The sequence below is a fragment of the Orbicella faveolata genome, unplaced genomic scaffold, assembly GCF_042242905.1.
Source record: "Orbicella faveolata isolate gen_17 unplaced genomic scaffold, um_ofav_v1 contig_34, whole genome shotgun sequence".
NCBI classification, from domain to species: Eukaryota; Metazoa; Cnidaria; class Anthozoa; order Scleractinia; family Merulinidae; genus Orbicella; species Orbicella faveolata.
The window spans coordinates 9,639,147-9,665,000 of NW_028301563.1; the positions used below are offsets into that span (position 1 = coordinate 9,639,147).

A 25,854-nucleotide genomic window follows, 5' to 3' on the forward strand; every position below is an offset into this window, starting at 1 on the left:
AAACGCTTTTCATAATTTCGGGATTAGCAAGCTACATTGTACATGTCATGGACTCACTGGACATCTTCTTCCTTGCATTAAGCGCTTGAAAATTCACGAAAGAGAAACCTTCTCTACAGGATGTGCTGCTTTATTTTCCTTGTATTTGTAAACATTAAGTTCTAAGTAGCCTTTATTTTGATAATTTCGGGATTAGTTTAAGTCGCCATTCTAACCAATTTGTGATAGGGTGGTAAATGTATTTGGTGATATTTCAATTATATTACAGATTTAAGTTCAACAAACGTTTATTTAGCAGACAAGGTTCGCACTTTTCATAAAGCGAAAATAAAATGTCTCTTAGCTTTGGTAGAATAGTCAGCTTAATTAACGTACATGATGGTGGGCAAACTAAACACATCTGTTGCGTATTTACCTCAATTCGCCTTAATTTAGGTCACGTTAACTTCAAATACCTCAATTAACATGAGTATTAATTTCCTTTAGAAAATGGACCTTCTAAGAACTGCACTTTAGTAAGTTTGGTTGCGTGTTTTATTATGTATTTCTAACAGCCTTTGAGCGAATCGTCTTTAAATAGAAACGTAAACTCCTCGAAACACGACGGCGTCAAACTGTGCAAACAAACAACTGGTCGAATGATAAACACTTTGCCATTAACACACGTAAATCTAATGTGCTTGTACTTTAAAATCTTTATCTTTCTCGTTCTTTGCTTGTTGGAGACTCCAAAGGTTTTTGGGAAGAAGAAATTATAGCCTTTTGCATGAGACAAGGGATAATTTTCAATTACTTTAATGGAACAAGTGATGTCTTGGAACTATCAACAGAAACTTGATATCAAGGGGCAAAATTGCATGAATTTAAAGTTTTAAGGCATTGGTAGGAAGTGTAAACTCTGATTAGGAAATCTGTCGTCGTTTACTTTATTGATTCTTGAGTAGCTTTCTCTCCCAATAGTCTTTCACATGTCTGGGTATTCAACATGTACACTTTCTCATTGTAGAATGTACAAATTTAAGGGCAAACACGCCGGATGAAAAAGGGATATCATTAACGAAGGTTACCGTCTCAATAAACTATATATGATGTTCAAAAAAAAATAACATTCAAACAAATGAAAGAATAACAATAAAATATCTAGATGCAAGACTAAATAGCGGAAATATGAAACTGAATCATTGCTGCGTTCAGTTTAAGAAAGAATGTTATTTCTTAGAAGGAAAACCGAAATTTGAGAAATTTATTTTCTTCGTTGATCTGAGGTTTAACTGCAGATAATTTATTCTATCAACGCTTGAGGACAGTGAATTAGCGTAACGACCTTAACCATGCCTTTTATTTCGATAAAAAGCAAAATAAAACAAAACAAAACAACTAAAACTCAAACTTTCACTAGAGTGGTTCTCCTTCAAATGTATTCAGTAACCAACCTACATGTAGGTAAATAAATTAACTAAAGAACCGTATTCTATTTACTCATTAAAAATGCACAATCAGAGCAGAAAGTTTATATGTACTTTGTGGAGTGCAGTCTCTTGTCAAGTGAATAAGTAACATGATTGGTTTACGTCTGTTATCTGAGCACTGTTTTAAATTTAAGCCATATCATGCCATCTTTCATTAGTCGTTTTTAGCTTTTGCTGGAGCTTAATTCGACAAGACATCACTGGTGATTACTCAATACTGTATTGACTTGTATCTGAGTCTTATTAAGTGGAGACATCCGCCGCAAGTTAAGAATGAGTTTCTCTCTGCTTTTCGTCCTCGTGTCACGGATTTCAGTAATCCCTTGTCCAACTCGGGCGCAGGGTAAGTTTAAAAAAATTTCCTCTTTACCTGCTTTGTATTTTATAGATGCTATCTTAATTTCTAAGTCAGCGTTCCACAGTTTGGTTAAAGATGGCTGTTAAAGGCTTCTTGATAATTTGGGAAACGAATCTTTAGTTGGAAATTATACTATGTTATACTTATGTTCGAATAAGCATCACATTGTTTCCATTCTGTCTTACGCTGAGTCAGTGCTGTATCTCTCTGTACTGCATTTATCCTGGCAAGCGCGGACGTATGACGAGAATAAAGGAAATCAAGCGAAGCATAAACTGATATTGTCACAATAGTCTTCCAATTTTTGAAAATTAAGTGATATGTAAGCAAGCCTATCTACTTCTCTTCGTGATCAAGGGTTAGTCTGTAGTCCACTGGTTGAATCGGGAACCAAGACATTCGCTTATGATCTCTGATTAGCCGTAGATTTGGAGCCGATGTGATAGAATGCTACACCCGTTTGTCTTCATAACCAGGTCATTCAAAAAAGTGCCGCATTGTCATGTAAAACGAGGAAGTGAGACAAATCTTAAACTAGGTTTACCTCTAATACATAAAAAGGCAAATGACGACAGTTTGAAGAAACCATGTTTCCTTGATTAAAGGTTAAGCTGAGCATTTTCCTCTTCATTGGAAAGTGTGTCTAACAGTTAACTAGAGGTGCTTACTGTAAATCCTTGGACAGTCACTCGATCTTTTTAAGTCTAATAAACAATATCTCGTATGAGATACGTGCGTCATTTGAATACCATATCATGTATAAGATACGTGCATCAGCCGTGTTTACCAAATTCAAATTACTTCAATTTTCTTATCTCGTGTTTTAAACCTGATTTTACTTTGTGATACATGTATATACGGCTCATGCTTTTTATTAAAACAGTCCGTTTCCTAGCGCGAGTAGAATAATCAATTCTGCAATTTGTTGGCCTGTAGATCGAAACGCACAAAGATTTCAGAGGAAGTTGCTGCTGTTTCTCAAAAATCACCCAAAAGCCAGGCAAATTTTTGAGCAGAAAAGAGAACTCTGATCTGATATTTATTTGTTCGGTTTGGTGTTCGTTCATGTACAAGCCTTCCTTGTATAATGCGATACAAACACAGAACCCGAGAAAGCGCTGTTGACATTGTGATGGCACGAGTAAAGAGAATTAATATTTTGATTTTTCTTCATTTTCTTGCATTTTTTCCCGAGGAAAAGGAATTTAAAACATAGTATAAATTAACTTGAATTCAAGATCGTGCAGTGGGTAATAGTCAGGTGCTTGAATATGTATGATAAAAAGAGGAAATTTAAGGAGTGTTAATGGGCGCAATTCAAGGAGTGTTAAAGCGCGCAATTTAATGAGTGTTATAGTGTGGGATTATAGGAGTCTCATTGTGTACAATTTAAGGAGCCTTAAAATGCGCAATTTAAGGATTGTTAAAGTGCACAATTTTAAGAGTCTTAAAGTGCGTAATTCAAGGAGTGTTTAGTTGCACAAATTAAGGAGCCTTAAATTGCGAAATTTCAAGAGCCTCAATGTGCGTAATTTAAGGAGCCTTAAAGTGCACAATTTAAGGAGTCTTAAAGTGCGCTATTAAAGGAGTCTTAAAGTGCGCAATTTAAGAAGTCTTAAAGTGCGCTATTTAAACAGTCTTAAAGTGCGCAATTCAAGGGGTCTTTAAGTGCGCTATTTAAGTTGTGTTAAAGTGTGCAATTTTAGGAGTCTTAAAGTGCGTAATTTAAGAAATGTTTAATTGCGCAAATTAAGGAGTCTTAAATTGCGCAATTTCAGGAGTCTTAATGTGCGTAACATAAGAAGCCTTAAACTGCACAATTTAAGGAGTCTTAAATCGTGCTATTTAAGGAGTCTTAGAGTGCGCTGTTTAAGTAGTCTTAAAGTGCGCTATTTAAACAGCGTTAAAGTGCGCAATTCAAGGAGTCTTAAAGTGTACTATTTGAGGAGTCTTAAAGAGCGCAAGTTAAGGAGTCCTAAAGTGCACAATTTAAGGCGTCTTAATATGCGTAATTTCAGGAGTCTAAAAGTGCGAAATTTCAGGAGTCTTAAAGAGCGCAATATCAGGAGTCTTAAAGTGGACAATTTAAGGAGGCTGAAACGCGCAATTTAAGGAGTCTTAAAGTGCGCAATTCGAGGAGTTTTAAAATGCGCAATTTCAGGAGTCTCGAAGTGCGCAAGTTTAGGAGTCTCGAAGTGTGCTATTTAAGGAGTCTTACAGTGCGAAATTTAAGGAGTCTTGAAGTGTGCTATTTAAGGAGTCTTAAAGTGCGGAATTTAAGGAGTGTTAAAGGACGCAATTGAAGGAGTCTGAAAGTGCGTAAGTTAAGGAGTGCTAAAGTGCGAAACCGAAAGAGTCTTAAAGTGCTTAATTTAAGGAGTGACAAGCGCCCAAGGAAACTTGAAACTAGATATATTACGTAAAGCATTTTTTGGTGATTTTACGAAAGCTTTAATAAAAAAGACTTGGCCCAGATAATGATAATGTTCCAAAATGTTTCTGTGGTTCAGGACCAATTTACAGAAACACTCGTGAAAGTATCAGAAAAATGCATAAAAAAAAACTGGATAGGAATACAGAATTTTATCCTATTTTACACCCACAGTGTAACGACTAAAATTGTCGTGATTCTCATCATTACCCACCGCTAATTTGAAATAACAATACTCTTAGCAGAAGTTGTTTAAGCGCAAATTCTAAAGAGAAGTTTGCCGGGGTCTAAACGCAATAGTAAAATTGTTATGGAATTAAATGGGCATTATTTTGTAAAAACTTGCCAAAGATTAAAATCGATGACGATGTAAATCCAACGTAGACGTCGTGTCTTGTATTAATTAGCCATTTGCAAATTTAAGGCAATCTAACTTCGGTCTTGTAGCAAGGAAATTTTCCATAAGACTTGATCTGACGTATCAGTCCACAAAAGCTAATATTTCAAGGGGACGGTTCCTTCTTCTGCAGTAGAGCGCAATTTCGGGTTCCACGACTACTAATTTTTTAAACTAAATTTGAAAAGCTTGATCAGCACTCTCTATTGTTAGAATATTAATAGGTTGTCCAAATAGACAGGTGGCAAAAACAACGTGGATATTATATTGATATACCACCAAATTCTCACAAGACAGTAACTGAGAAATATGCGATGCTTACAGAGGAGAATTTCCGTTTGATATCGGCAAGGGAAAGATTAAAAAACAAACCGGCCGAAAACTCGTACTTTAAAAATCGATTTTAAGTTTTAGACCTTTTTACGTTCTTCGCTAATTTTCACTAATTTACGCTTCGAGGTGTCCAGTCTTTTGCAATTTCATTCAAACACTAAATAAACGATTTAACCATCAGCGTCGTACCTCAGGAATTCACCTGAGGTACGAGTAACATGTGGACAGACACTTTGTACTGAGATTATTTACACCGTGTTGCAAACTTCTGTTTGACTAATTTAAAATTCTTCTGAAAAATAAATCATTTCTAACAACAGCACATATTGAAAAAACATTTCAAAGTACTGGTGAAATGAAGCTTATGATAAAATTTTACCTGCGTTTGCACTATTTCTTTGAACTCTCTAGTTTTTACAAATAAAATGTTCTCAATGTTACTCAAGGCAACTATTTAATACTATCTTTGGCTTTAAGAAAATGTAAAAGGGACTGAAAAGTACCTGAAATTATTCTGGTCCACTAGAAACTGAAATTTCTCGATTTACTATCAGATTTTGTCATAAATTCTTCATAAAAAGCGATGACACTAAAAGGTAAACTCTGAAATACATCATGCAGTTATCTCGGATCCTTACAAGACTTAGCAAGCGGGAAAGAAAATTACGACTACACTTTTAACTCCCCTTTCAGAAAGTTATTTCACATTTGGTATCGCAACAATAACGAACCATTTAGAAATTATAGTTTCACCGATTTGTTTAGACAAAGGTCTGGCGAAAAATTAATCTTGTGCGTGGAGATCAGAGTAAATCGAAATAAAGAAATACTGCATGTTTATAAAAGATACTATGTAAATAACCCCTCATCACTCATTCCTCAATAAGTCTGTTCTTTTTAAAATGTTTGCCAATTGATTTTTGTTTCAGACTTTAAAAGCCTGTTTTAAATTTTCGTCTATTTATTATAACCTCTTCAGATAAACAGGTTTATATTTTTTCCAGATGGAGGACGTGAGCTGTACTTTCCAGCCTACTATTTCTATGCTGAGAAACGTTTAGTGAACCACTTGATAAAAACTATGATTGTCAATGACTTGGACGAGTGTGAATACCGTTGCTATCTGGATGCAAACTGTGTCAGTCTTAATATTAGGAACAAAGATCCTGACGGAACACATGAATGTGAGCTGAATAACTCCACTCACATGGAGCATGACAGGGATCTGAAGGACGACCAACTTTACTACTATCGTGGCGCCGAAGTAAGCAACTATGAAATTTTTAACTTTGCGCCCTCAATTACTTTGTTAGACTGTATATTACCACGGGAAGCCCTCACTTACTCAAGCAGGGTGAAGCCAGAAACAAGAAGCGGGGCCTCAGAAGAGAACGCGAGTCATCTTTGCCGGGTGGAAGGGCTTCGAGGAGGGGGCGGGGGGGGGGGGGGCGGGAGGGAGGCGAAAGTCTGTTGTTTAAACGAAGAAAATGAAAGAGAGAAGACAATTGCAGGATAATACTGACCTATACATATCCAACCGGTGTATAAATATATAACGAATAACCCCATGGCTCTTGACACAGTTTGGCCAACTGATTTTTAACCTTTTTCTTACTGATTATTGCAGTCTGTTGATAAACAAAAATTTATAAGGCGACTTCTTTTGTTTCAAACACGAGTAGGATCGTTCCAGTCATGCAGGAAATATGTTTCCTAGTTTGCATGCTTGTTATCTTGTTTCAATGTTTGCTTCTTTCCTCTGTTTGTTTTGTTTTTATTTCCTTTTCCATCTTGCTGCTTTGTTGTCTGTGTTTACTTGTAACATTTAATTATTTTTGCTCTTTCTTTCACTGGTGTTTTTGTTTCAAACATTGTTAACCACGTCAAGTGAAAGAGTCGTTGAATTATTGCGCCTTTAAAAAACACGCGAACTCTGAAGTTCAGTCAAACCTCAACTAAGTTTTTAATTTTTTTTTTTTTTTCCGCTGTCAATAATAATGACAAGGAGATAAGGAGATGAGATAAAGAGACCGCTTAATAGCGACAACGGACATTTTTCTGTATCTCAAGTGACAAGTTCATATACAAAGTTGACTGCGTTTTACAAACACTGGTTATCTGAGCACTGCAGATTTTCATAATTATGCACCAATTCTAATCTGTTAGAAAATGAAAGCTTTTAATTTCACTAAACTTACTATAATAAATAAGTATTGACGCTCTTGCACTTGACTTTAAATTGAGTGCGAGACATTTGTATATTTGTTCTTCAGTTACATAGACTATATAGATATTTTGGAAGTAGATTTTAATTCAGTAAATTTTTATGTATATAATTTTAGATAAGATAGGTTTATACTCAATACTTTTTGCCATTTTTTCTGTTACAATAAATTGTAATTTAGAGCGTCCTCAACTAGCTCTGTTAAGCTAAATACATCGGCACTGAGAAATAAAGTTATGATTTATTTACACATCGACAAAACATGTGTTCGCTAAGTCTGTTATAAGAACCCGCTCAATACGGACACCCGAGTAAAGTAGATACATTATCTATTCCACTGTGTTCTACAAAAGCCTACCATGCATGCTGTACTGCGATACCGTCACGCCAGCAAGAATGACCCAAACTGCAATCCTGGTCCCTATTACTGGGATTTGACAACAACGCGGGGAGACGCAAACAAGAATGCATGCTCTCAGACTTTGTGGTAATTGTGTTAATTTGGGATTATTGTATCTGTCAAAAATTCATCTTACCTCAGAACATTAGGAACCAGTCCCTTGTAAAATCCTTTCACCCCTTCGTATCTATAATTTTGAAATGGAACACGAAGGAAGATGTCACGTTAAGACGATGTAACTACAGTGACACGCCTCGCATTACCCAGTCAAGCTTAAGACACCTGCTGGGTTTGAAAAGGTGTCCCTCTGCTGATTCTAACAAGTAACACTAATCATTCTCTACTTCTAAAAGTGTCGCCCCCCGAAGGAGGGGGGGGGGGTACTCCCAGCAAAATTGGGTAGGGGTCTGCGGCCCACTTCCCAAAACCCTTACCCTATTTATGACCAAATTCTGCAACATTCACTACCCTATTTATGACCTGACACTTAACTTAAAACCCTGTTTCAGACCTGCGTGTTAATTAGTTTCCTAGTTCAGACCAATGTTAAATTACTGTCAACATAATTTGTGAAGGGCTTTTGTTAATTTTCTTTTCGATAATGATGAAAAAGTGGCTTCTTCTCAAAAACATACGCATATTAAGGCTAGAATGCAAAAACCATACCCTATTTATGACCAAAATGGCACGCCGAGCTCGCGCGCTTCCATTGTCGATCATTTCGGAAATGTAACCTGCAATCCAGGTCTCAGCGGTCTACCGCGCAGCAGCAAGTCGAATTATAAGATGGCGAAATTTGTTGTGGCAGCTTGGTAGTGCGTCTAGTGGCTCAAAGAAGAAATTAACTCAGGAGATTGGTGGAGAACTGATAGAACTGACTAGAGCGGTTGTAAAAAAGCATACGTTTGCCCCGGAGAAAGGGTACAAGTTTCACCTTGCTCAACCATCCCGTATGTTATCGAGGGTTGTCGAGGTCAGTCGTCCAATGGAACAAAAGCATTGTGCGCAAGTTGAGGGGAAAAACAAATGGTTCAGCTCCTTGGACAGTCAGGTTAAAGCGACATATGCCATTGGAAGTGTTCCTCTGTTTCAAAACCGCTTCACTTACAGAGGAAATTGGTGGCATGTTGACGAAAAATACTAAGAACATAGAAGAAATTCAATTCCATAATGAAGAATCTTTCAAAAGACTTCTTTTGGGGTTAGCCAACAAGTACGCGAAATGCGTTAAAGAAGATGACATGATGTTTAAAATGGAAAAAGATAACTCTTACAGTAGGGTCATTATTTATCAAGCTCACCCTGCCACCTTTTACTACTCTAAAACACTGGAAATGCTGTAGGTCAAGACCAGATATGGACATTACAACCGACTGGGGGTGCCTCAGTTTACTTTGAATTGAATGAACAGTGAAGGTTGTTGAGTTAATTGATATCATTATGTTCACAATGTACTTGTGACAAAACATTGACTCAGCTTTTATTGACCTGTAGGTCTATGTAACATTGTTGTAATACCTGTTCCATCTGTTTTATATGGGTCCAACACCCCCTGGGAAGACAAATGCCCTTTTCAAAAGGTAAGAACGCAATGAATTACCAAGGCACAACATGCTCACTTCCAACAAAGTGGGGGAGGGGTAGCATAAACAAACGATGGCTGCAAAGGAGACTGCAAAATACCGGCTTGAAACAAAAACAGACAAAAAAAAAAAAACATCCATGCAGTGCTTTGCATTTTTACTTAACCTTGAGCCCCAGCATCAGGCATCATCTGAATTCTCCATGCCATTCCAGATGAAAAATCTATATAATTATTTTTTCAAGTCCATATGATGAAAAATGATTAGAGAGAATATGCCAGTTAATCACTGCACTGTTATGTTGAGTAAGAATGAGTTGGATTCATAAAGATGTTTGGTTGCACAAATGAAAATGAGACTGGACCACACTTGTCATTAACTTTTATTACCAATGAGGAAATTGACAAGTTACAAACAGTGTTAAATAACACATTTTTAATAACAGTCAACCTTAAGAGTGATATTAATGATTTGTGCTAATTGAAAAAAGGCACAAAACAGTAAGTTTGCAATCAAATAGTAAATGGGACACCCACCGTCCTAATCTCTGAATGACCATACAGTACACTGAAAATGTGGGTAGTAAATTATTGCAAAACTATACTGAGTGATTTGGTCACTTAACATCTTACAACCACTGTCACTGAAACATGAAATCTATTTTGCACAGATGCTTAAGAGCTCAATAATAGAGCAACTTTGAGTTTGCAATTAAACAGTAAATGGGACACCCACGAATTCTCTGGAACATCATTAACATCTTTGCATGAAGAGGGGATGTTGCATTTTTTAAGACTCGAACTCAGTATGGTACTGTGGATAAATTGCCATGCATTGTTAGCATTATGAAGGGGCTCGACAAGTCCAAGATCAACATATGGATCAATTAAAGGTTCGAATTCCTGCCTTGATTCTTTCCCTCTTATAAAATCAAGAACTTTTGTTCTCCTTGTTGATTCTGCATAAGATGATTGATCAAGCCTTTCCTTGAGCTGTTTCACACCCTCAAGCACTTCTAATCTCTTTGCATAAACCCAAGGGTGCCATGTATTTCCTGGCTCAGGTCCAAGTGACCCATTTGTAATGTGTTTATTAGTTTTATTTACATTACCAAAAGAAGAAAAGAAGAAAGCTGCATTACTGAGTTCTCCAGAATACGATGCCAAAAATTTCATGTAAACAATTCAGGTGAAAACTTAACACTGAAATTTCTTACGTGAAAAGTTTTTTCCTTGATGGATTGAAATTCATGAACCAGTTTTTTTGCAAACCTTTTCATGACAATGTGATTTTCTGAGCAGTTGGCTCCTGCCAAAAGGAAATTTTCTTTTTCACTGGTAATGTGGGTTCCACTGTTAATAAACGATAGAAGCCACGCTGTGGCTTCATCATCCTTACCAAAAGGTGCTCCGTCGGCACCACATGCCAGATGAAAATGATACCTCTCCTCACCAAAATGCATAAGGTGTGAATTTTCACCTAAAGATTCATCAATAAAAATAAAGAGGTCTGCCAGTTCAAGTAAAAGATCAGTAAGCTCTCTATAAGCCCCATTCACATGCTCACTTTCATCTAAGTCATGATACAACTCAGATAGATCATGAACTTTGGCTACATTCCAGTTACTTTTAATATACTGCTTGACTTTATCGCAAGTCAACAGCTTAGGGATCCGTGCACCTTTAAGTAGTTTAATTGCTTTTCTTCGCTTGCTAGTAGTACTACAACACATGGACAAATTGGACCTTATTGCTTTGTACTTTTCCTTACTAAGCAAACCATTACTATAAAGTACTTTTACACTGCATACGGAGTTACATTACTGATTTCAAAGTCTTCAACAGAGGATTTAACAACTGATCCTAGCACTTTATTTACAACTTTGCTGGAATTTGCAACATAATCAATAAGCTGTTTAGGTGAGGCTTTGTTTACTAAAGTAACCCACATGCCATCCAAGGCAGGCTTTTTGTTATCTGAGTCCAGACAAAGGTAATTTCTTATTTTAAGACGGTTGTTCTTGATTTGAGATGAATGTTCTCTATTTGAGAGTTTCCCGAAAATCGGCTTCTTACTTTAAGATATTGATTTCAAGGACGGAGGGTTTCTTAAAATAAACCTTTCAAAACAGGAAATTGCTTCTTAATTTAAAAGATGATTGAAGATACAGCTTCTTAATTTAAGAACTAACCATTCGCGGGTGCCGGCGACTGGAGTCTATTTTCGAGCATTTTAGATTATTATTCTCGCACCCACTCCTGCCGTGTTCGGTTCTCACGAAAATGGGACACTGTGGTGAGCTGGCTGGCTAACCTATCCTGCGCACAAAGCGGGAAAAGAACCAAAAAAGGGTCCCTTACAAAACTAACCCTATTTTATTTCTATTTTAAGGCTATTTTAATGCTATCACATCTGTTTTTGTCCTATTTTATCCTTGCAAATTTCTATTTTATTCGTAGTTTACCAGATGAAGAAAATGGGGCTTCTATTTTATTTGTGTTTTTCATTTATTTTATACCTATTTTTAAGCAAGATAGACAAAGTGGGGTATTATATTTCTATTTTCCCATAACATCCTGAAAAATAGCCTGCAAAATAGGCTATTTTAATCTTGTGTTACATTTTTAGATCAGTGTTCCTCTATAAAAGAGTGATGAAATAGACTGTTTTATCTCTATTTTTCTTTGGGTAGCAAAGGTGATGACTTGCTCCTTTGCAAAATAGACATAAAATAGGCTATGAAAATCCTATTTTTAGATGTCTCAACTTTGATTAATGACAAAATAGCTTTAAAAAACACTATTTTATTCCTGTTTATGGACGTTGATTTAACCCCCATCTCTTTCATTGCAAAATATGTATAAAATACTCTATTTTAATTCTATTTTATCCAAGGGACCCAAACAGTATTTTTGAAATGGCAAGGTGCATGTATATTTATATTGAAATATTATATTTTATTTTGTATTATTTGTCAATTCAAGATTCACTAAATTGTTACCACGTAAATAGTGATTTTCAGGCTGCAGAAACTTCAACAATGAATCTACAATTCCATCAGCAATGTTCAAACAACAGTATATGGAGGCTTAATAATTCGATGAGTTTGATTATGGAAATCTGGCATTTGAGAAGCTTGAATCAACCATTTATGTTGACATTCTGTTTTCCTTTAGAAACATACATTACAAAACAGTTAGTTTACCTTTAGGAACACAGAAGGTTGAATGAGAAAGAATTATGACAATCTCATGCCACATGAGACTTCTCCATAAACAGTACCATGCATTTCATGCTTCTGACAAGTAGATAGTTTTAACTCTGTAAGAGTTAAATTACTTGGGACAATTATAATCTTCTTCAAATGATGTCTGAACACTTTCCAGCCTGTGTCAGGCCTCTAAACTCAGTAAAAAGCCGAGTTTCTTCTGTGGAATGTGTGAACTGCCATCTTGGATTTGAATGTTGCTAAGACCCTGGGAACGAGTTGCTATAACCCATGATGCAATGCTCTGAGAAAGACGCGCATTTCAACGGTCACTGAACGATTGAAAATTTGAAGATGTTTGAAGATGTTTGAAGATGTTTGAAAGTCACAAAATCTGGATCTTTTGGCTCTGCAGGAGATTGTAAGTATTAAGAATCACAAGGCTTGTGGATTGAGACTTAAGATGGTGTTTTTGATCATCAGTATTCCAATGATATTTACAAGTATCACTAAACTCGCTCTTGGCCATATGCTTAGCTGAAGAGTTTTGGATCTTTAAAATTGTCTTTCTTAGGTCTTTTTTTTCTTCTAGTCTATTTCAGCTTTTCTGTATTACAATCATAACTTAAACCAAAAACAATTTAAAGCTTAATTGTCATAGAAGTTGATCTGAAATCGTGTTTCTGTTTTGAGCAGTTGCCTTCAGGGTCAATTTTATAGAACACAACTTATGATCTGATTTTAATCACATGTGTGCTTCTGTTCTAGTTATTGAAGCAGAAAAGCTTGAAGTATAGAATCACCAACAGAGCTACTTGGTTAAAAGGCTAAGTGAAAAACCACTGACAAACAGGAGTGATCTGTTGGACCTCGTGGAAAATGCACTTGCAACTTTGAATTTTGAACAAAGATGTCAGTGTAAGCTTAAATCTGTATGACACGTCAAGAAACCGTTCAATTTTAGCACATAAAATAAATTATAAGCAGAAACAAGATGTTCCAGCAGGTCTTTAATCTGGTGTAAGCTCCACCCTTAGATACTGGACAAAAATCTTAGTGATAATTTTTACACTGCGTCATTGTATTTTCAATTGGTGCTAGCTATTATATTGTTTTAATTGCCCTTTGCTTCTTAATTTAATGGGCCAAATTTATTAATGTCACTGTTGTTTATAATTCTGGACCTTTGACTTGGCTATATATATACTTGTAGTACAGATAATATTGCTATTTTTGCACATGCCACATTTCATAAATCTTATTGTTCAATGGCTAAATGTGGCCCTCATGTGCTCTATTTTATAGCTATTATTAACCCTGTTAATTATAAGACTTAATTTCAAAGCTATTTTAACCCTGTTTATGTCTTTTTTAAAGCTATTTTAAAGCTAATTTATAAAGCTAATTTAAAGCTATTTTTTGGCTATTTTTTGTTTCAAAACAATAAGTTTAAAATAGGTTAAAAAATTGCTTTAAAATAGTCCAGAAAAATAGTAAAAAAAAATACAAAAATGATAGGAATAAAATAACATATAAAATAGGTATAAAACAGATATAAAATAGGCATTATTTTCGTAAGAGACGCAATTTCACCTACCCACGTGACAGGAAATAACTCTTGTACCAGTATACTGAATTCATGAATTCAAGTACATTTTGCCAGTTTTCTAAACTGCCATTCGCATGCATGAATGACCACAAAATATTGGCTTAAAAGTTAAGTTAAGAGTGTCAAGCTCTTTGTGTTATGTAAACAAGGATGGGACAGACGAGTATCAATATTGTTTGTGGTTGTTGACAGGAGGATCTTCATTGAGGTGAAGACCTCTTTGTCTTTTTACATGTATGTTGTTGTGCACTCATTGTGCATTCAATATTGACTGCAAAGCTATTATATTCACAGAATATTTTATGTAAATTTCCTTGGAGTTTTGTTTGAGAATACAGTTGTTTGTTTCATTAGAAACTTAATTATACCTCACTGGGGGCTATTTAAACTCAACCTTTCTCAGTGTGAACAGAATGTACAAAATACATAGCAATAATGGATCATCCTTGCAAGTGCAACAGTCTAGTGCCATATGTATTTTATGTATTCTGTTTAAATTTGTAAGTTTGTACATTAAATGGCTCTTACTGAGGTATTATTGTAAGAACCTTGAGGACATTATTATGATTTTACTACAAAAAAGCCAGAAAATGACTTATGTTTTCATATACAGGGTGTTTATCACTGACTCAAAAAAAAAATAGTAATTGCTCTATAAGTAAAGAAATGCAAATGTTAAAGTAAGTGGGTTATTGTAGAATTTTCGGTGAGAAGAATATTTAAAGGGCTGTGTTGCTGATTTAAATTTTTTTTTTTTCAAAGACTATGTCCACCACTCTTGGTCATTTGCCTCTACTTAAAAATCATGTTGAGGTTTGTTCCTTCTTCAAAGAAATTTAATTTCACTTGACAAGACATGAGTTAATATATTGTGACATGTCTCCTTTAATAATAGTAGGATAATTCAGCCCTTTCCTGATGGCCGTGGAGTCTTATACAGGACCAGGACCATCTTATTAATTTTTTTTTTCCAACAAGCCTCCAATTTCTCCTGTTTATGTATCATTTGTCAAAATCAATACATCAGTTGCAAATAATTGACGACTAGATTGTAAGAAAAGAGTCTGATTTGAAGAGCTACAGTGGTCAATTTAAACTCCAAAGCTGTGGTATGTAACATTCACTTATTTTGAATTTAAATAATCTTTAGTTTCCTTAATGTGACTCTAGTTGTTAGAGCATGATAAATAATGGTATTTGGTAGCATACATTGTGTGCTTTCCATTTGACCATAAACTCCACTTTTAAATTCTGGAGCATTGGGACAACCTCAAGAGGTATCCCAAAATTTCAAAAAATTGTTTGCGGACTGATTTCAGGAGTATTTGGTTGAATGGAAAGTGGCCATTGTAATTAGGTGATTATTTCTCCATGCAGAAAAGAGTGGTTGTTAAGCAATTATGAAGTAGTTTAATGTCCTGTTGTGAATCCAATGTCTAGCTGGATTACAAATAAACGACTGAGTTTGATGAGTATTGCTTTGCATTGAGAGTTCTATTTTTCTACTAATAAGTACAGTGCTGGTATTGCCAGACTTAAGTATGTGTGATACTACATCCACGGGTGTTTAATCGACACCGTCACTGGCCTCAAAGCTTTGGTGGTTAGCTTCACACTAAGCACCATGGAAGAGACCTGTAAATGGATTTCATCCTGTCCAAAATAGCGAAAGTAACAGGACTTCTTGAAATACTTCTTGATATACTTACGTGAAATGAGAAAAGTACTCTTAAAATGGGGATTAATTTTAAGGAAACAATATTCTTGAACTGTTCTTGAAAATAAGAATAATCTTTTCTTAAAATAAGAGCATTCCTTCTTAAATTAAGGATTTTAATAAGGAATCTTAAAGTAAGAAACTGTTTCTTAAAATAAGAAGTACTCTTAAAATAAGGAATTTAATTTAACAAAACCAAATTTCTTAACTGGAGATTTGTTTTAAGGAATTTATTTCTTAAAATATGATTTTTCATTTATTTTAAGAGTGGTGTCCCAGGAAAAATAAGACATTAACTTTACATATATCTGGCACTGTAGACACATAAATTCATGAGACTGACCTCATCCAAAACAAAATCCAACTTTTCCTTCTCTTTTTGTAATGACTTGCACTCCAACAAGTAATTTGCTTTCAAGTTTCTCATACCATATTTGTATTCCCCAATTGGAAACCTCCTTTTGTTTACAGTTCTTGTTGACACACGACGATGTCTTCCTTTCCTTGCCATTTCCAGTTCTCTTTAATCAAGTCCCACGTACTTGTTGGCTAATCCCAATAGACATCTCTTGAAAGATTCTTGATTGTGGAATTGTAAAATCAGAGACACCTGTCTACCTGCATAAGCAAATAAAAGCACAGATACGGTAAATGAGCTTTTGCAGTGCATCAAGTCCAAAGTTTTGTTAAGTTCACATTAATACCTGTCTTAAACTACATAAATTACGCACGCCGTACAAGATTTTGTCACCCCAGCAGAGCGACCAGACCGAAAACTTTTTTGAAAGAAACAACATTCCTGTCTGCAGGAATACGATTTCAGATTTTCAATTGCTGCTCCTAAATTCAAGATTTTCGAAAAATTCTTGCCATATCGACCACCGCTGACATAACAAATTTGCAGGACAAAAACAGACATAATTCATCCAAACTGAACGGGAAAATGCTCAAAAACAGATCAAAATGAAGCATACCTGACTAGGATCTCAGCCATCTTTGTCAAACTCAGCCACGAAGTTTAGACTTCCATAACTCTCTTCGAAAGATGAAATTATTTAGCATAAATTTGAATAATCCGCCCTTCGTTGTTGCCGCCATCTTGGATTTTTCCGCTGCTAAATGAGATGACTGGAATCGCGGACTCGCGAGCTCGGCGTGGACCAAAATCAGCTTTAAAAATCGATACCCTATTTATTACCAAAACGATTCAAAAACCATACCCTTAGGGGCCGCACATACCTATATAACTCATGTAACGGAGAGCCCCCCCCCCACCCCCCCGCGGAGTGTCGGTTGTATAAATGTATTTTTGATGGAGGGTGCTTTCCACTACATCCACAATTTTGGTTTGAATTTCCAGACCGGCAATTTCCGAGTGGAACAACATTTTTCATAATTTCCAGACTTTGGTATGCCCAAATTTTGTCGAGTTTCTTCCCGTGGATTTCCGTTTCATTTTATTTTACACGCAGAATTTTTTTCGAATATCTTAGTCGAATGCCAGTTCCCTTTTCGGAAATTTAACAATTCTCAGAATTTCCAAAGACTTTGGTAGGACATTTCCGTACCATTTGCCTCGATTTGGAAGTTCAGGAACTTTTAAGTGTCATTGTCAGTAAGGACCAGGCAGGGTCCACGGATCGAGGTCGGCCGATTCCCTCCAAACTTTCAGCATTTTTCCTCTATCAGATAAGATAACGACCGGTGGTATTTTTAGTAAGATAAAATAAATTTCATAGAATTTAGACCACCCCCCTAGTTTTTGGTGCTATTTTGGCCACGTGAGACGGGAAATTTGGGTAAACTTCCATGAATGATTTTACGTTTTTCGCATCAGCCTTATTCATTTATACGAACTGTACATACTTCCCAGCCTATAAACAGCTCATGTCTCCGATATAAACGAATTTGGCTAAAAATAACTTCCTTTGGAGTGGTTCCAAATATCATCACTTAGAGGCTATCGTAAATAAGAAGAATTTTGGCAATTTTCAAAGCTGGTTTTCTCTAAAGTGCGGCAGTTTATTTCCAGATCAAAACTAGTTTTTATTAGTCTGTCTTAGAGTCTTTACAAATACGCAAACTCTCATTTGGCGAATTAAAATCCTGTCGCGTGAGCTCTCTCGCGACTTTAACCTAATTTCCTAATTTGCATAATTGTAGTTTTTCCGGGAAAAATTTCCTCTTGATTTGCGACATGTTAGAGGCGTTTATTGGCTTTTTTACTATGACTAAGAGAAAAATATGACTTTTTCAGATAAGTGGCTATACTTCAACCGCGTATTTTGTCATTTGGTGGGTCAAAATCCCCTCCCGTAAGCTTTCTTCAAATTTGACTAATTTGCATGTTGTCGATTTTTCCCCGGAAAACTTCGCGTATTTGTTGATATTACATACAAGCGATGATGACCCTACACCTAATGAAACAAATTTTCTTTAAGTTCTTGTTTTTGAAACTATTGTTGTTTCGATCTTGCAGACGTTGACAGTCCACAACGAACATGACAGTTCGCGAATCGAATTCTGTCATTTTAATAACCACGGACATGCAAATTAGTATGCCAGACAGATTCAAGATTGTGTTTTGTAAGTTAGTGAACAGTTTTGGAGACTTCCAGAGTTATTTTTTCACCACATGTGATGGAAGGTAAACAAGTTGCCGAAATGACAGTCAATTCGGTGGAAGAGGAAATGTAATTCGAACATTAAGTAACATGGCTGTGCAAATTAGTGAGTCGAAACTTAATACACTGTTACGTAATAGATTCCTGGCTGGGAAAGTGACAAAACGTTACTAAAGCTGAGCAATCCGTGTTTATTGCTGCTGAAATCTTCGTCCTATTTCTTTAAGCACAGCTTTTTCGTCGATGAAGAAAACCCGGATTGGTTTTATCCATGATAGCATTTAAGTATGGCAACGGACAGCTGGCGTTTAGCAATGCGTAAAAATCCTTGCAGTTTTCGTTTTACTGTGTTTACCATAGCATTCATTCAGTTTTCAGTCTTATATTGTTTACAATTTTACAAGTATTTATAAACCCTGTTATGTAAGGGTCCCTGCACCTATCTAAAAGGCCCCAATAGAGAAGATGGGGGTAGAAGCAATGAGATCCTCCCTACTAAAACGATGTGACGTTATTTTGGAAAACATGCGCAACTCTCAGAAAATTTTTCAATGGCCTCGAAGAAAGTCTTTTTTCTTGACAGCGGTCCACTTGTCGTCAAGTGTAGCTGATTGCAGATTTCTTTCAGAACTGCCAGTTTGAGTGAGTCAAGGTTCTTGTTCTTTACAAGTTCGCAGATATTGCTAACACCCACGATGATTGGATGGCTTGGTTTACCCATATCATCCATCACCAAACTTCTAAGGGTGTCAAGGGCCATTTCCGACTCTGCGGCCTCGATGTCTTCCTCAGGGATTTCCTCCGCATCAATACCCCTATGACGCAGCGCCGCTGTCTGACGTGAAAACAGGCTGCTGATTTGCTGCGCAGTCCTCCACTCTTCGGGCTTAAACGTGAGCTCTTCGTCTTCATTTCTGAGGGTCTTCATCTCCCTTGCTACCTGCACAGGATCGGCCTTGTTTCCAGTTCTTGCACCCTCTTCAAATTTCTTCATCAAGAAGGCTTTGACGTTATCAGTCATTCTGGTGGGTCGTTTTGTTATCTTCAGAGCCATCCCTAATGGTCCAGGGTCATATCCTCTGACAGTGCTGCCACTATCCTCACCTTGCGATGAGGTTGATGGCACATCCGGAGCAAACGTCACCCCCGTCGTAATTCCCGCCCATTTCCTCCTAACGCGGTCATACATGGACTCGCAGTCCACCTCAAGACGGTGCTTGCCCGTGTCCATATGGGTGTCTGCCTCTGCTTGGGTCTTGAACGTGAGGACGCATCCAGTCTCTTGGCAAGAGTAGATCTCGGACTGGTTCCTGACGCTCTCACCCACACTTCCCCTGTGTGTAGCTTGACCAAATGGCTTTATCACCCTTAGCCCAGTATCTCCTTGTGGTGTAACTCCAAGACCACTATAGGGGATGAGGCGTCCAGGGCCGATGTCGTACGCTTTCCACACACGGATGCCACACTCCTCATACTGGAAATTGTTCAACACGCTAATACCTGGTATCTTGCCATCTTTGTTTCTCTCCCTGGTCTTGTCCACCTCGACGACCGCTGCTCTGCACCCTTTGATACCACCATTTGATTCTAGTGCTGTTTTCATATCCTCAGCAGTGACGACGTCGTGCCTCTCGTTAACCCAGCGCTTTATGTGTGCCTTCATAGCAGCAGTCTTCCTATCGCAGATGTCCTTACCAGCCTGTGGCTCTGAGAAATCATATCGTACTGGCCTGACACCGGTTCTCACCCCCAATTCTCTAAGACTTAGCAACAGATGCCCATTGTGGTAACATCCAGCGTTATCTGATCGGAGGTAGGCTGTTGTCACAACTGGATACTCCTGTTTGACTTTGTGCAGCAAGTCCTCTATGATTGAAAGAACGGCAAAGCTATTTTGGGAGCAGTTGTTGAAAATGTGTACAAAACACTCGACTTCATGCTTGCTCTTCACTGTTGTTCTAGTGATTACTGCGCTGATATGCCAGCTTCTTCCCCTCTTGCCAAAAAAATCACTCATCTGTTCTCTGTATTGCACAGGCAGAAACTTCATGGCCCAGTCCATTATGACAAGACACGAGTTCTCGTCTAACTTCTGGAGGATATGTTGCTTGGCTTCGTCCTGGTTACTTGACCGTAGCAAGTGAGCCTTCCAAGCCTGTATGTTGCGCACACAATCTGTGTACTCAAACCTCAGCCTACCCCTCTCCTCTTCTGTCATGTCCGCTTTGTCTTGCATCTCTGCCACCTCTCTCAGTACTCCTTCCAGACTCTCACAGCGCTCACATTCGTAGCAGTGTTGGTGATCACATTCGCTCCTAAACTCCCATGCACTACTGTCACTTAGTGCGTGGACCGTGCAGTGATCACCGCAATGTTCACCTCGTCCGATATGTGTCTTGAAATCATTCTTCAAGTACCTTTTTCCATCCTTTAGTAATTTCTGAGTGGCAGTCACGCTGATGCCCTGATCTGCTAAGCCCTCCAACATCAAAAATACCTGGTCAAATGCCTCTGTACCCTCTGCAGTGGTGTTGTCAAGTCCCTGAAGGGATTTCTGCATAGAGGCCGAACACACCTCAATCATTCGGTAGAGAGAACGCTGGCTCGCTGGCTCGAACTCTTGTTCTTTACAATAGTCTAAATATTGTCTGATGATGCGTGAAGGGATGACGGTCCTTATGACCGCTGGTATGATAATCTTCTCTCCCGAGTCAAGCTTGAGAGTTTTTGTCCCGAACGCCACGTCCTGGACAAATTCTGGTCTGGAGATATATTCAATGAAATGATCCACCTTTTCGTGCTCAATTCTTGTACGGAAACTAGGAATTTCGGGGAGTGGTTGGCCCTTTCCGGCTTCTGTTGCATGCTGGCGAGCTTGATCAATGCGCCATTTGGAGAGCCCAGGGATCATCTCTTGAAGCTCAGCTCTTGAAAAGTCGTCTGCAAAGAGGGAAAGGATCTGTCGCTTTGTTTGCCAATGACCTGCTTGCCCATAGGCCTTGACTAAAATGTCGACAAGACCAGAGTTGGGATCAAAACGCTTGCGCTTGCCTTGGTTGTCTCTGTTTGGATCCAAAAGTGCCTCCGTTTGTAACGCCTTCCAAACCAATTCTTCTTGGCCGGGAGTGATGACAGACAATGAGGTCGCTATAGTCTCTTTAGCTTTGCGGATGTAATGTCGCTGCTGGGTGTCAGAGACGTCGTCCAGGTCGTGTTCAGGGTGGACATTACAGGGCTGTACCGGCCACCTGAGATGCTGTGGAACTAACTGTGGAAACTCTATATGTGTTTCCTAGCCGATGCCAAAGGGCTTCCTCGCATTTTTGTTCTTGTTGGTGTCTTCAAGCACTGGTCATTATTTAAGAGCGGTTGAATCTTAGTTAGGACTGGGACCAAGTTGCCATTCAGAAACCGTTCTCGACGCGTGATCGGAAAACTCGGATAAACCGCTATCTTTATAACTAGGTCCAAAGCCTCTCGGAAATCGACCACGCCTAAACGATTCAAAACGGACACCTATTGAAGAAAAGACAGGAAAACCAACAAAGATACCTTTTATTCATGTTGCCAGTCGTTATAGATATCAGGGCACCTGTGGGGCACATCAAAAAATCCTCTGATTACTAAGCTATGAATGGGCAATGTGCAGTAGCGTACCTGCTCTCCAGACATGAAACAGCGAGCCTTACGGGATTTGTAGTGTGCTCCGCGACAGTTGGAACACACAGCTGTCAATAAAAATGATAATGATAAATAGATTAATAATACTGACCACAATCACCATCACGATCACCATCAACGTGAGTCACCCTTACCGTCACCGTAACCATCGTCATCATGGTCATCGTCATCGTACCCGGCTTAACTAAGGACGGCTGCCCAGTCTTATTAACCCATTAAGGTTATTTCGGTCAGCCATGTACTCTTTTTATTTTAACTTAGTTTTGTTCATTTAATTTCTAGCTGAGTGCAAATAAAGTTGTTGTTGTTGTTGTCAAGCTGGTTTGTGCACTTACGTAACACCAAATTAAAGTGCTGTAATTTCCTTTCATGACAGCCAAAGGAAGGAAGGCGAGTGAAATAATGGGCGGTGGGCGTCCCTTGCAGCCCCACCCACCTTCCCATTCCCTCTAGGCCCCCTCCTGGTTCCCCTCCTGGTTCCCCTCCTCCCCATTCTCTCCCATTTGAAGTCATTTTGCAGGCAGGGTGCCTGATTAGCAAATTACCACTTCAGTCCACCTCGAAGCACTACCATAACGCCCCACCCCCTCCCTCCCTTTTTCAGAAAAAGTTATAAGGATACGAGACAATATTACAGAATCGAGCAATGCCTTTGTTTATTTAAACGAGTCGACTAAAAGCTAACAGCTCGTTCAAACACAAAAAAAAATGGCATGGGATTACGTCTGGCTTCCTTCCCTTGGCATATTCCAATAAAAATTAAAATTTATGTACTGACCATATGAACAAGCACAAAGTAAAATACGCACCTTGGAAATAAAGTTTTCGTTTGTATTTACCAGTCAAGCCCACCCCCGCAATTCTGAGGATTATGGCTGCGGTCTGGCTGCACTCAGTTTGTACTTACCCGAGCCGATGGGAACTGTGGCATGGTGAAATTGATAAATTTCGTCCGACAAGGTGGCGTTTACGCGGCGCGGTTTCATTATAGTTTTCCGCGGTCCTCGATGACTTGGATACGAGCATGTGTTGCTCTTTCTGCCAGCCCAGTCTGTAGTTAATTTTTTTCTATGTCTCGGGCATATTGTCATTGATGTTTTCTCGTCTTCGGTTGCAACAAAGTATCCAGCTCTATTCAGGATCAGGTCAACCTCATTAACGTTTTCGTCTCCGGTTCGCTGTTGCCTTGAGCTCACTCCCAGGCTTAGTAGATGTGCAGTAATGTCTAGCTTACATGCCAACAGGGGTACAATCTGCGACCCCGTGCCCTCCAAACTACGGGCAGAATCAGGAGAACTGAACGAGCAAGTCAAACTAACATTCATATTGCAAACGGCAACATCAGCTAAATTGGATCAGTGTAAAGAATCGACTACAGCTGTCTGCAGATGATAAGATAAGGAATGGAAAATTATCCTTCCTGACGGTGTACTTCTACCAAAAATCAGAACCGCTCAATATTTTAAAGAGTTTGACAAAATGCTCCGGTGCAGTATACTATACAAAGCCACTGTACTAATCTGAAAAAGAAATGTGTTGCTCTTAGTCTTAAGTACCTGGAATGCGTCGCAAATTAGTCAAGCGTGAAATATTTCCGGGAAAAACTACAATTATGCAAATTAGGAAATTAGGTTAAAGTCGTGAGAAAGCTCACGCGACGGGATTTTAATTCGCCAAATGAGAGTTTGCGTATTTTGAAAGACTTTAGGAGAGACTAATAAAAAATACTTTTGATCTGGAAATAAACTGCCGCACTTTAGAGAAAACTAGCTTTAAAAATTGCCAAAATTCTTCTTACCCACGATAGCCACGAAGTGATGATATTTGGAAGCGCTCCAAAGTAAGTTATTTTTAGCCAAATTCGTTTATGTTGGAGATATGAGCTGTTTATAGGCTGGGAAGTATGTACAGTTCGTATAAATGAATAAGGCTAATGCGAAAAACGTAAAATCATTCGTGGAAGTTTACCCAAACTTCCCTTCTCACGTGACCAAAATAGCACCAAAAACTAGGGGGGCGGTCTAAATTCTATGAAATTTATTTTATCTTACTAAAAATACCACCGGTCGTTATCTTATCTGATAGGGAAAAAATGCTGAGAGTTTGGAGGGAATCGGCCGACCTCGATCCGTGGACCCTGCCTGGTCCCTAGTGACAATGACACTTAATCCAAGCCAGATAGCGCCGTAAATTTCAATTGCCGCTTTTCATGTGACGTCATCATTTTCCCAAGTAAGAAATTACCAATCCTTCTGAAGTTTCAGTTTCATCAGATGTAAGACCCTTTAATAACTTGATGTTTTACAGCGTTTAACCTCTACAGGGTTCCTCATTTTGAAGTAGGGCACGTTTGAATTTCCAAGTTTATGTGTTGTGTGACATTAAAATTGCGGCCCGATAAGGCTCTCGGACAGTTAAAAAGATGAGTTATTGCTCAAGTTTTTGCTAACTAAACAGCTGTTGCTATAGAAAAAGTATTAATTTCAATGTGTCGGAGCTCTAGGGTAATAACTTTTCGTTTCAATGACAAAACTCAATGACAGATGTTTCTGTTACTTTACGGCCGCCATGTTTGTGTCCCTCCGAGGGGCACAAACATGGCGACTCCATACAAAGCTCTATAAATTTGTGTGAAACACTTCTCCGAATAGCGGGAGAATGAAAAACTGCACAGACCTAAATCTTGGCGAGGTTGTTTATGTATCAATAATCTTTCATATCCCAGCTTCTTGACTTAATTTATTGAATGGTTATGATTTTTATTTTTGATGGCGTGACACTGCAAACCAGCCATAACTAAGTGGCAAACATAGACAGGAAAATACAACTTAAAGACAGTGAACAGACATCCACTGTCAGCTTAAGTCGAACACAATAACCATTTACTATTTAATTTCATTGTTTCTCGCGGAGTAAGAAATCTCGACTCGACTCTCACCTGAACGTTTTTCGTACTATGTCCACTGCTCCTTTGTACTCGGCCATGGTGTACTGATTCTTAAAATTAGAAATTTGACAATCGCGACAGTTCAGTTCAGGTATCGTAACTTAACATAGAGCCCTCCTCTCAGCAAACACTGCCATCTTTTGAATCTGTTCTTAAAATGAGGTCTGTTCTTCCCATGACGCGTGGCTCGAACTTTATTTGACCCCCCAAAAGTACCATTTAAAACGGAAATGACAACATTTTCCTTGTTTCTTTTCTGTTTTTATTTCCTCTCGAGAGAGCACCCTAAAAGATACTCTGACGGCAAAAAGTAGTGTGAACATCCTAAGTGAGACTAAAATCCGTGATTTACACCTCTAAGCGAGACGACGATCATCCCTGACCTTTTTAAATCAAATGGGAGTCCCCGCCCACCTCCAACCCCTCCTCGCTTTACCAGCATTTCCTCTAAAAGCCTGAACATTAAATTGCAATAAGCGACGGACGAAGAGCTAAAAACTGCAATGATTTTACTGTACATGTATCTCAAATAGCCTCGTTTAACAGTTGAACACCACACAGTGCTAGGTTACCGTGTCTCGCTTGTTAAGCTCTTCCGCAATCCCTGACAAAAGTAGTTGGGGCAGTTGCACTAGATCACGTATCCCCCATCTCCCCTAATCAATGCTGGAAAATGTCGCGTTTTTCTCATCAAAAAAGGGACAAAAAATTCCCTGATTATCAACACTGTCAGTGAATGAGGGGCGGGGGAGGGAGGGGGAGGGGAGAACTTGCTTTGTGTCCCAACGTTTTTGTCTGGAATTGTCTGAAAGAAGAATTTAAGGTGGCTAAACACAGTCTTTGATACCTGTGTTTCATTCACCTTTTTCTCTA

General features: G+C 38.2%; 2 protein-coding genes and 1 pseudogene across 2 annotated transcripts in view; all 3 read right to left on the reverse strand.

Annotated features, from left to right (window-relative positions):
* The window catches only part of LOC149104673 (ribitol 5-phosphate transferase FKRP-like), a 211,763-nt gene that overhangs the window by 108,825 nt on the left and 77,084 nt on the right, over positions 1-25,854 (reverse strand). The window lies entirely within an intron of this gene.
* Positions 9,560-11,170, reverse strand: LOC149104681 (uncharacterized; annotated as a pseudogene).
* Positions 18,865-21,569, reverse strand: LOC149104682 (uncharacterized). The gene has a single exon (XM_089270826.1). It carries the CDS (start codon positions 21,262-21,264, stop codon positions 18,865-18,867), a length of 2,400 nt encoding a protein of 799 aa, XP_089126952.1. The 5' UTR covers positions 21,265-21,569.